Below are 12,399 nucleotides of genomic sequence, written 5' to 3' on the forward strand. Positions count from 1 at the left end.
GCAGAGCGGGGAAGAGAGGGAGGAAATAGGCTCCCTGCTCAGCAGGGAGCTCTACACAGGAGTCGGTCCCAGGACTCTGGGATCATGACTTGAGCCAAAGGCAAATGCTTAACTGACTGAGACACCCAGGTGCTCTGATATCTTTGTTTTATAAAAATTTAAGTGGATTAAAATCGTGTTCAATTGCTTTGTTTTTGCCATTAACTTCTTATTACTGTTTTTAAAATTTGTTATTTTTTAAAATATTTTATTTATTTTACAAGTAGGCAGAGAGGCAGGCAGAGAGAGAGAGAGAGGAGGAAGCAGGCCACCCGCTGAGCAGAGAGCCTGATGCAGGACTCTCTTGATTGGATTTTTGTCAGAGGAGAATTTATAAGAAGGGCTCTTGGATATTTTCTTTTTTGAGGTTTTGCAGATTTAGGAGTATTAGACTATGCCCTTTTGCAACACCAATTCAGCTGTACATAACATTTTGGGTCATGCTTTTGTTCTTAGCCTCTTTTAGATATTGGCACCATCTTCCGGCATTAGATCTCAGGGAGAAGTCTAAGGTATTGTCATCATTCCCCTGTTTTCCTATTTTTGTGAATGTAATTTTTTTATCCTTGATGTTTAACAACTTTATAGGCATATATGTTGCTGTTAGTCAGGATCTTGTCAATTTTTCCTCCCATGGGCTACCACCTGGTATCTAGCCTCATTTCCAATACTTCTTGAAGGGTCATGTGCACCTTGCCAACTATTTGCCCTTCTGTGACCTCATAATGCTGCTTTATATCCCTCTGGCTTGGCACACCTTAGCGAAATTCCCTCATCCCTACCCTCACTCTAACATTGCTGCTACTTATTCTAGCAGACTTAGCTCAGGCCTCTGTGAAGACTTCCTGTACTCCTCAGGTGACCAACCACTTTCCCCTTACAACCACCATGAAGTGTAACATGTACCTCCAGTATTGCATTTGTTACACTGACTTACCATTAATGGTTTATGGCTGTCTTACATCCAGCACTGTGAATTCCAAGGGGACGGACGCCTAGCTTATATCCACAAGACTGTGTAAGCAATGTAAAACAGAGTTCTTGCTGATGAAAAGTTGGAAATGTTGGATGGATAGATAGCAACTGGACTAATTACTGAGCAGCTACTAAACCGAGAAAGTGTAAATCTGACACAATTCGAATACTATGATAAATTGAATGCTCTGCCTTTAACGGACATTAATCATAAGCCGGATGTCGGGGTAATCAGAAATGTCAAAGACAAGCCTACAGGTGGGAAAGCCGAACTTCCGTGATGCAGGTGACAACCGTCCAGTAGAGACCAGTGTCTGCTCTCCCGCACCTCCGCTTCTCATCTAAGAAGACAGGCATGAACGGCCAGCCCTTCCCGCATTTCGTGATACCTGTAGCTGAAGCTCGCCACCGCTACCCAGCAGCAAGTGAAAATTGAGCTTTTCATGGAGTCGTCTGCAGCTGGAACTCGGCGGGCGAGCGGCGGAGCGAGCGGCGGGGCGGAGCTAGTTTTGCGCAGGCCCCGTGTGGGCGGAAAGAGCCGTAAGACTGCGCCTGCGCTCTCAGCCGACCTGCTCCGCTTCCTCGGCGGGGATACCAGATCCGGGATCTGGACGGAATGGTGGTGCAATGTCAGGTAAGGGTGGGGCGGCCTCACAGGTGCATCTGACCCCTTTCCTTCCTCCCTCCACGGGTCCGGCCCTGCTCAGCCGGATCCTCACCGTTGCCACCTTAGTGGGACCGAGTCTTAACGCCCGGTGCCGCGCCCACTACCACTAGTGTTGCCCCTCCGGGCTGCGGAGGCTTTCACTTCTGCTGCCCGAACCAAGGTCGTGTCCTCTCCGCTAACCCCTGGTCTCCAGAGTGACGGCGTCAAAGGTTTCTAAAGGTACCCGCGACGTCGCCCCCTTGCTTCTATGATTATTCGCTTTGGCAAAGACAGTTTTCAAGTTCCTGCATTTAACTGAGAGTTCTTGTGAAAAAAGGTGTTTCGTATATGAATTTGCAAACCCTCGATTATTTGCAAACCTCTGATTATTTCGTAGAGAATAATTTGCACACTGGGACAGGTGGGTTATTTAATTGGCCAGATTTCTTAGATACCTGGCTGACGGTATAGGTTTGTCCTAGGAAATACCAGTTTAACCTGGGTATCAAACCCACCAGCCTTTGCAAACGTGAGGGTATGTTGCATAACTTAATCCTTGGCAGCTGGGTTCGATGTAATGTGGACCGAATCAAGGGTCATATGACAACCGTGAGAGACGTCTCATTTTTTTAGTTATTTATTTGTGTAATTTATCTCTTGACTGAGACATCAGTTCACTGCTTAAGTGTTTATAAAAGGTGCTGTAATTTATGTCAAATAAAGAACGACTTAACCTCATGGTTAACTAACTTGATAACTTGGTAATTAACTTGTAATTATACTAACTTTTTGGGGGGTGATTTAATTATCTTTAACTCATAAAATTTGTCTTTGGTTAAAATAATTGGAAAGAAAGCAAGCCCACCGAGACAGAAAAGGTCTATTACTGTTACCGTTAAAGGCATTTCTTCTCCTTTACAGGTTGAAGTGCTGTATTTTGCCAAAAGTGCTGAGATAACAGGAATTCGCTCAGAGACCATTTCTGTGCCACAAGAAATAAGAGCGTTGCAGCTGTGGAATGAGATAGAAGCCCGACATCCTGGGTAGTTAAACCTTTGTAGAATACATATGATTAATACTTTTTAACATTGAAAAATGTGTAAATAATTAGAGAAAAACGCTAATTTTTATCCATGCTTAATGTCTAAAAAGTCAGTAGGTGTATTTTTTTTGCAATTACTAATAAATTCTAGTATCTAAAAATGCACGATTTCTTAAAGCTAAAGATACTTTACTAAAAAAAAGTTTAGTGAACTGGAATACTGCCAAAGGGCCATGAATATATTTGCTTTTATAATTTATAAAATACTGAAAATGTGGGTTCTACATTTAATAACATTAAATAGAATTGTTACAAATTAAGTCAAAAACTTGTGTTTTATATTTTTTGTCTTTCCCCTTCTTTAGAGAACTCAAAGTAGAAATTTCTAAGATTAAAAGAAAAGTGAAAGCTCAGAAACCTTAGCTGCTGCTGAATCGAGTTTTCATATTTGATTTTCTTTATGGTTCTTGAAAATCTATAATTTACTGCTCTTATTCCTACCTTCAAGTCCTTTCTGCAACAAAGTATGATTATGGCTTATTTGAAGGAGTTCCAAGCTTGATCTCACGACCCCAAAATCAGGACCTGAGTAGAAATCAAGAGTTGGGTGCTTAACTGACTGAACCACCCAGGTGCCCCCCCCCCCCCCCTTTTTTTTTTTTTAAAGATTTTATTTATTTATTTGACAGAGAGAGAGAGATCACAGGTAGGCAGAGAGGCAGGCAGAGAGAGAGGAAGGGAAGCAGGCTCCCTGTTGATCAGATAGCCCGATGTGGGGCTCGATCCCAGGACTCCGGGATCATGACCTGAGCTGAAGGCAGAGGCTTTAATCCACTGAGCCCCCCAGGCGCCCCCCAGGTGCCCCTTTAAGCTGCTCTTAAAGTGCCCTGATAATCAATGAAATGAGGTGGAGCCTCTGTCATGCTTTATCTTTAGCCTTATACCTGTTGGGAGACACCTGGTCTTAAATGTTGTGTAGTCTTCTTATTTTTTTTTTTTTTTTTTTTTTTTGAAGCGGGGAGGTGGTCGTTTAAATCCCTGAGACTACACTCATTAAAGAGTTGTTAGCAAGTTGTTAGCAGTTTACTGTGTTCATTGTGGTGAATAAATATGTTCTTCAAGGGATATGTACTTTCTTGGCAGAATATGAATTGGTTTAATTAGTAACTTTGCAGGTGGTGCTTCATGAAGTAATATTTAATGTGGTATTTTTAGTTGCAGCTGAGGAGATTTGAGGTCTACTACAACATTGATACTTCTAATTATACTTTTTTCCCTTCAGATTGGCTGATGTCAGGAATCAGGTGATATTTGCTGTCCGTCAAGAATATGTCGAGCTTGGAGATCAACTCCTCCAGCTTCAATCAGGAGACGAAATTGCCATTATCCCCCCTATTAGTGGAGGGTAGTGCTCGTGAGCCACTTGGGTGTGTGAGACATGTTTTTCTTAACCAATTTTGTGGAAGAGGATTACATAGATGATAACTTGTATAAGATTTGCTTTAAGTATATACTCTTTGTAAATCTGTCTGCACCAGTAAAGAGTTGCCGCTGTAATAGTTGATGTAGACGGACTTATATGTATCTTTGTATCATCTCTACATCTGTTCTCTTGTAAGCAGTTTAATTTAATGTCAGTTTGACATGTTCATTCTCTCCACTTAAAATGGTTTATTGAAATTTTATTATGTGTCAGGCATAGTGCTGGATGCTGGAGTATTAATATTCCTATTGTGCGGGAAGGAAAACTGAAATTCAGAGAAGGTAAAAACTTGTCTATGATCACATAGCTAGTAAGTAGCAGAGCCAACATTTGAATTCAGATTATTGGATTCTCTGTACTTTTTCACAAATACGTTTATTAATACAGGGTAATGGCTCTCCTCGGTACAGAGAAATGTCAAAAAATTGCATAGTCAGGAAATAAAAAGATCACTGTGCCTAACAAGAAAGCTTACCATTTTCCAGGTGTAAAGAAACAGCTTTATCACGATAGCTGTGTTGCAGGTGGCCCTAGGACCCAATGCATCTTCCCAAACAACATAGTCTTTATCTAAGTAGGATGATGCATAAGAATATCTCTTAGCATAATCTGGAGAGACAGAATGAGGCTTAATTTATTGTCAACTGAAGAGCAAATAATGTAGAAATGAATGATTATCCCTAATTAAAAATTTTTCGTAAGTTAGGAATGAAGGAAAACTTTCTTACTGTGATATGGGCTTTTCTCCAAAGTCAAGAGTAAATACAAAAGGTAAAACCTTGGTTTCATTAAAGAAAGGAACATACTAAGGATGCCAGTTTATTTTTTTCACCTATTTTTTTCCTCCACTCTGCTGGAGGGCAGTGCCCCCAAAAGTGAAGAATATATATTGCAAAGCAAATTGCCCATCATACTAATAAAGACTGGATCTTTCTTAGTTCTACTATTTGGAAATAATAGAATTTTTTGTTAGATATGTGTCTCAGTTTCACTGGGAAACTGGTCACCATATCAACACCATGATTTTAGAAAAATGCCATTTTTTTTTTTGTTTGGAATTTATTCAGAAAATAGTGTGCCGCCATTAAAGGTGTTTCTGTGTGTGTGTGTGTGTGTGTGTGTGTGTGTGTGTGTGTGTGTGAGAGAGAGAGAGAGAGAGAGAGAGAGAGGATTAAAGGTGTTCTTTGGACAGATTAGGAAGATTACTTAAACAGCATTATGTATCGTTTGAAGGTGTTTGACTGGGTTTGTATCATGTGGTTTTAGAAGCCATGTCCTTATAGAATCAAGTTGTAGGAATTTGGTATGATTCCAAGTTCATAGAGCATAGACCATGTTTGGGTTACCTATAAGTTCTTCTAACAATCTCAGGTGGCATGTACGGAAGGTTGAAACATCTTAGAATCCAGTGGAATGTGATTATTTGTGCTTTTCTTTTCAGTAGCTGGAAGAATAGGGAAAAGAATGTTGGATTTAGTGAGATTCCCTGATTGAAATCACCATGAATGAGTCCTTAACTCCTCTGAGCCTTCTTTCCCAATGTAAATAAAATCCCTCAGGATTTATGATTATATCCAGACAATCCTCCTGCAAAGTCCGACTTGCATGCCCATTCTCAGCCCCTCTGTTCCCTCCTTTGAACCCTGGGTTCTGGCCTCCCCTTAGGTTCTGGAGAACACCCTGATCTGTCTTGTTCTAGAGGCTTTGCATTTGCCGTTCCTTCTGTCTCTGCCTGGGGGCCTGTTCCCTTGTTTCTTTCCAGGACTGCTTGCTTATGTTTCAGGTTTCACTTCTAAATCCTGCCTCTTGAGAAAGGCTTTCCCTGATGCTCTTACACAGCCGCACTTCCCCAGCACCCATGCTCTGTCTCAGAACCCTGTTTATTTTTGTGTTACCCCCATATATAATTTTTCTTTATTGCTTTGTTTCTCCATTCCTGTGTAGGTGCCCTGAGGGCAGGAGCTGGGTTTTTTGTTCCCTGGTCCTTGTCTAATGCATGAGGTTGGTCTCTTAGTGAGTATGTAATAGATGCTTGATGAATGAAATGAGAAATGCGTGGCAGAGGGCTTTGTATGACATCTGGTGATAGGCACGCAGTTCATTTCCTTATTTCCTCAGTTACTTAACTGGATTATTTCTGGTTATGAAATGAGCCCAGTTCCTGTGGAGTCAGCATTGCTTCTGTTCTTCTTGTCTTGTTTTTGGATGAAGAAAAAGGCAGCTTAGGTGTGGTGCACGGACATATAGCGGTTAGAGGTAACATGCTTGTGGATGGAGGTGTCGATGTCTGTACCTATACCTTGATGGAAGATAAGAGCAGCAATTCCAGAATTTGGAATAGAGTGGCATATGAGATAGATTACATTTTAAGTGATCATGTTAATGGTAAATTCCTTTTTATATCCTGCTTGATTGATTAGGGATATTTATAAACATGCTGAGTTTTGCTAAAATTTTACACCTGTTTATTTTATCATTCTATCACATCTAACATATGAAAAATATTAGTTGAAAAACTGTAGGTCAGGTGTTTTGCCTCTTGTACCAATGTTAAGGTTTATTAATATCTTCTAGGGAAGATCTGAATGAAGTTGAAGAGAACTCTAAAGATATAATAAAATTCACTGCTGAGAAGCTGTCCATAGATGAAGTCTCACAGTTGGTGATTTCTCCACTCTGTGGTGCAGTATCCCTCTTTGTAGGTGAGTTGTCATTTTCACAGTTTTTGTTAGGCTGCATGAGATGAGAAATTAGCAAGTGTTTCCCATGTTCAGGGTTAATAGAGGATTTTAAGGTACTGAGAGCAGTAAGCCAAGATTACCCATGGTGGTGGGTAGAAATTTTTTTGGTTCTTCTTTTATTTTAGTAATCTTCAGATTAACCTATGTTAAAGGCATTAAAGGAGTAGGACAAAAGTCATTATTAATAGGGAGAATTCTGTATTTTCCAAATATTGAGGGGGAAAAAATGGTGATGATACTAACTTAATGATAATCCTTGGAATATGTTTCCCGTCTTGGTTTGTCCTATAAGTGTTTTTAGTCATGCTTGCCTAATCAGTGTCATTTTATTTCTTTATCTTTGTGATAATTATTTTTTCTTTTCTTTTTTTTTTTTCAAAGATTTTATTTATTTATTTGACAGAGCGCACAAGCAAGGGGTGTGGCACAAGCAGAGTGGGTAGGGAGAAGCAGGCTCCCCACTGAGCAGAGAGCCCAATGTGGGACTCAGTCTCAGGACCCAAGGATCATGATCGGAGCTGAAGGCAGACTTAACATCCATACATCTCTATTTTTTGTTTTTCTAATCAAGTTTTGTTCTTAGAAAATTTGAAAGCATTTTTTAGACAAATTGGTATATGCTGCCTGTCTACTAAAAGATAATCCTCTTTTCTATTAATGTGTTATTTCTATTGTAAGGAAAAACCTTATTTTAATAGTATTCTTTTTTTTTTTTTCTTTTAGGGACTACAAGAAATAACTTTGAAGGGAAAAAAGTCATTAGCTTAGAATATGAAGCATATCTCCCAATGGCAGAAAATGAAATCCGAAAGATCTGTAGCGACATTAGGCAGAAATGGCCAGTCAAACACATAGCAGTGTTTCATAGACTTGGGTATGATTTCCTTTAGCAATTTAAAAGTTAATTGCAGTTGTTTTCCATCTTTGGAAGATTCCAGAATCAGAATTGGTACATAGGAATCCTGTATTACCATGAGAGGAAGGTTTGTGTATGATTCTGGCAGACAGAGTGGAGACACTCTGGGTGTTACATTGTAACATTTGGAGAGTGGCTGATGCTGTAACAAAGTCCAAATGTGCCAAAACTGGAAGGCCCAGCACAGATGGCCTGTGCTAATGTGTGCTAAAGTCCTTAAGGCCTTTTAAGAATTGTTTCATAGTTTGCACTCAGCTTGTATGACAAGTCTGTTAATAGATTTTTTTTTTATGTTAATGCCTTTGAAGGTCACTAAATTAGTTTGCCTTTTCTTACCACTAAGAAGAGAGGAGTTCCACGCTTTAAATAGAACCCAGCAATAGGGACTCCATTCTGTGATATTCCATTATTTTATTATTAACAATTATAATTTTATTAATAATTTTATCCATTCTATATTTATTTCTGTTTAATATTTTAAACTCTACATCATACTCATGCAGTAAGTTTGTGTCTCTAGGCATTACCTGGCACTGTACCTTATCCAAACCAGAAACAGTGAAAGGTCTTTTTCTCAGTGCCCTTCAGACAGGTTTAATGGATCGATGCTAACAAATTAGCCACAATCTCTGCATCCCCTCTGCTGAATGCAGTTGGGATCAATTACTGTTTTTTTAACTAATGTGGAAGTTTATGTAAAACAGAACTGGATGTTTAGTTGTAAGAATGCTTTACGGAATTTTTTTTTTCATCTGTTTAGTAGATTCTTTAACTAGATTCAGAAGAAATGGCGTTTTTTTTTTCTTTCATTTTGTCAAAGCTCAGTTCCAGTATCAGAAGCGAGCATCATCATCGCTGTGTCCTCAGCCCATAGGGCTGAGTCCCTCCAAGCTGTGAGCTATGCCATCGATACTTTAAAAGCCAAGGTGCCCATATGGAAGAAGGTAAGAAAATATCTATTTTTGCCATTTAGACATGATTTTTCTTACAGATTTTTAAAAAGCTAATGAGATGACATAAAGAGCTTCTATTCATGAGTCTTCCCTGACTCTTTAGAGTCATGCGTTTTTTAATCTGTGAATTAGGGTATTTATGTAGTGTTTCCTTCCGAAGGTTTGTTAAACATGAAAAGGACATGCCCCAAAGAATGCATGGCTCAGATTAGGCCTCAGTAGATGGTAACAGCTAGAATTCCTAGTTGGGACTGCTCCATTGGTTCATATATGAATTCATTTTCTTTGGATTAGAATTCCCTTGAATTTCTTTTGGAGAGTGGGAATAATGCATGGCTATTTAGGCAATAGCTAAAACAGATTTCTGAAGGCAAAAGAGCAAAGAACTCTAGAACTTCTTTTTAGGAAAAGGAAAGGGTGGGGTATTGCCTCTTTGGAGAAAATGCATAGTGAGTAGATTTTTAAAATAGATTTAGGAAATTCTAGCTCATTTTATGTCAACATATCAAACCAATCAAGAAGAGCAAACCTCTGGTCAAAAAAGACATTCTGAAGGGATGAAAAGACCCAACTCCCTAATTTCTTCCCTGGTGTAATAACAACAGTGGGATTATTCTGAATTCTCAAACTTGTAATTGCACTTAAGAGTCTAGAATTGCCTGCAGCATTTTGGCTGGTAGCAAAGCTGAGGAATGAATTAACTGCTCAGATCAGAAAGCCAGACCAGAGGACCAGAGGGTGAGTCTTTCCCAGGAGCCTACCACCTCAGCTAGTTGTGGAGATGAGCAAATGGGACTCTGACACAGGGCCTATGAAATTCAGTACCGTATTTTCTGAATAAAAACTGAAACCCGTTCTTATAAGGGGATTCTAGTGAAGCTCAGATAGATGGCGGCTTTGCTATGAACAAAGCTGCCACAATTTTGATGAACTACATGAGCTCATTTCCTGAATAGAGTGAGGTAGGAAGAGCATTCTACATTGAGTTGTGAGCCTGGGTGGCAGAGATAGTTTTCTTCACAAGGGAGGAGGAAGGGACAGCCCACTGATAGAAGGTAAATGAGAGGGTAGGCCTCCAGAACAAGAGAGTGGGCAGGAGTTGGGGCATCCTCTCCTTTTATACCTTGAGGACTAGCTGAGCTTTTTATTTGCTTTTCTGTCTGTGGAGGGTGAGAAGGGTATACAGGTGTTCAGAGGAAAGTCAGATTTGGATTTCTGTCCCTTAGGAATAGAATTTGGCAGGTGAGTGAGAATAGTGATACATTCTTGTTCCACTCCCTTCCAAGAAGTATCTAAATTCTTGTGGGGTTCTAGTCCCACCTGTGCTTTGATGTCATTGGTGATCTAGGCAACGGGTAGGCAGGTAGGTGGGGCACACACTCACAGTTGTCAATAAAGTGCAGCTCAATCTACTTAGAAACTTCGTGGGTGGTCACTTAATTTCACACCTAATGCAAATACCCCTTTTGCCTACAGAAAAACATTTAGAAATGTTGAAGTAGTAGATATGTTTGGAAAGAAAAAAAATGTTTAAAACCAAATATCTTTCATTTTCCCTGCATGACCTTGCTCAGGCGGTCTCCTGACGTGGCCCCAAATGGAATTGTTTATTCCATTTTGTGGTTGCACCTTATCTTGTTAGGTTTTCTTGTGTATTGTTGTGTAAGGACTTGTATAAGGACACCCACTGGATTGGGAGTCCTTAAATGTAGGGAACATGTTTATTCATTTTTCTACGCTTAGTGCCTTATGCAAATGTTTGTTGGATTGTTGGAAGAGTAGCGGATTTATAGATGTGATATTAATTTGCCTGAATTATTCAGATGTAGTTGAATTTATTAAGCCACTCTGTTTTGTATACCTGTTGTGGTTCTTTTTTTCAGGAAATGTATGAAGAATCATCATCATCCTGGAAAAAAAACAAAGAATGCTTTTGGGCAACTGGTGATTAAGTCACACATTTTTTTTAAATAAAATTAAATTTGGTAAACCTCTGTCTTTAAACATATTTTGATTTTTCTTCTCCAGAAGTTAAGACAGTTTAATGAAGTACAGTCTCTTATGTTACACCAGTAACATGTGACAAAAGGGAGACAAAAAATAAGTGGGTGTTCAGGATGAGGGCTTAGGGGGAACCAGAGATAGAGGAAAGGCTTTAGAGAAAAGGTGGGAGAGTCATTGAAAGGTGAGGAAAGATGCTTGTGTTGGACATACTCTTCCATGAAGTAGGAAGTTCAGATTGCTTATGTTTTAGTATTTTTCAATGAGAACTAAAATGAAAAGGATTTTGTTTTCTTTGGCAGTAATAGTAGATGGTCAGTGAGTGAAGTATTTTGTGATTTTGTGGATGGTTTTGTCCTTTGGATATGATATTAGAGTCACAATATATTTCAGTTTGTTTTGAGAAATAGTGGTCAAGAAGCCAGTACTTTGAGTCTTGATCTTCAATCCTTGAATGAACCTACTGGAGAATTTGAAAAAGGGTTCCTGAATGTCTGACTCCAGCTGTTCCTGTGTTTTCCACTGCTACAGCTGTCAACCATGCCAGCTCTCCATTTCTCTTGGACTGCTGCTGTGGCCTGCTGACAGTCCCCTGACAGTCCCCTGCTGCCATTCTGCCTCCCACTGAGTCAGTCCCTCAGAACCTCCTGAGAGCCAATCCCATTCTAGAACCTCACAGTCCTCACTGTGGCCTATAGTCTGTGATTGGGCACCTGCCTGCCCCTCACTCACTCCTCCCCCCGCCCCCACTTTTGCTGTGGCTTATTTTGTCGCAGGGCCCTTACTTGTTCCTTTTTCTAGAATGCTCTTCCTCCAGGTAGTCCCACAGTCTGCTTCCTCACTTTATTTCAATCCCTGGTTACATGTTACCTTCTCAGAGAGCCTTCTCTGACTATCCTATTTCAAACTAGAGTCCTGTTCCTTTACTCTCCCTTCTATCTTGTGGCCCTTAATGCTACCTGATGGACTATATCTCTTAGTTTTCTCCATCACTAGACCCTAGACTTGTTGAGGTCAGGGAGTCCTGTCAAATTCCTGACCCCTACCATGCACTGAGAAGTGCTGTTGGTGTTAAGTATTATGCCCCAGATTAAACACACTGGACATACATATAGTTGTAGCACTTAGAGTTGTGTGAGGGTGTCTGGCTGAATGCATGAGTGGGTTTCCCCTCCTCCCCCGCTCCCATACTGTGACACCCAGCATAGTCCCTTCATGCTCTGCACGGAGGTTGTGAGAGGTCTCTGAAGGTGGGAGTGGTCTGTGATGCAGTTAGTAGCTGATCCGCCAGAGGGCAGTAGAGCCAGTGCTGCAATAAGAGCAGCTTGAGTCCGATGTTTAGTCTGTTCCTTTTCTTTTGCATAGAACCGCAATTTCACCTTAGCCTTTTAAGTTAGGAGTGGTTCTTAGATGACAACTTTTAATAGGTACCTGAGTTTAAAATATCGAGGGATTATGATAGGATGAGGATGGAATTTTTTAAAATGCTGTTTATAGTTTTTAAAAAGTGACATAGAATAAGTAAAAGGAATTACTTTAAAAAAATGAGTAAATATACAATTTTCCAATTTGGGACAATTTGGTAGCCTTAATATTTAGATCT

The 12,399-nt window shown here is 40.0% G+C and overlaps 1 protein-coding gene across 1 annotated transcript; it reads left to right on the top strand.

Annotated features, from left to right (window-relative positions):
* Positions 1-1,566: 1,566 nt before the first annotated feature.
* Positions 1,567-10,791, top strand: LOC111141085 (molybdenum cofactor synthesis 2). Its single transcript, XM_022493419.1, has 7 exons — positions 1,567-1,648; positions 2,582-2,703; positions 3,985-4,129; positions 6,760-6,887; positions 7,650-7,800; positions 8,663-8,786; positions 10,679-10,791. The coding sequence occupies exons 3-7, from the start codon at positions 4,032-4,034 to the stop codon at positions 10,745-10,747; spliced, it is 570 nt and encodes a 189-aa protein (XP_022349127.1). The 5' UTR covers positions 1,567-1,648; positions 2,582-2,703; positions 3,985-4,031; the 3' UTR covers positions 10,748-10,791.
* Positions 10,792-12,399: the final 1,608 nt, after the last annotated feature.

Source organism: Enhydra lutris, unplaced genomic scaffold, assembly GCF_002288905.1.
Source record: "Enhydra lutris kenyoni isolate GAN:26980312 unplaced genomic scaffold, ASM228890v2 scaffoldscaffold5, whole genome shotgun sequence".
NCBI classification, from domain to species: Eukaryota; Metazoa; Chordata; class Mammalia; order Carnivora; family Mustelidae; genus Enhydra; species Enhydra lutris.

Excerpts from the sequence above, each read along its gene's own strand:
- LOC111141085 (XM_022493419.1), top strand. The coding sequence starts at position 4,032 with ATGTCGAGCTTGGAGATCAACTCCTCCAGCTTCAATCAGGAGACGAAA. Across the intron at positions 4,130-6,759 it reads AGTGCTCGTGAGCCACTTGG|GGAAGATCTGAATGAAGTTG; the intron begins GTGTGTGAGACA and ends AATATCTTCTAG. Across the intron at positions 6,888-7,649 it reads TGCAGTATCCCTCTTTGTAG|GGACTACAAGAAATAACTTT; the intron begins GTGAGTTGTCAT and ends TTTTTCTTTTAG.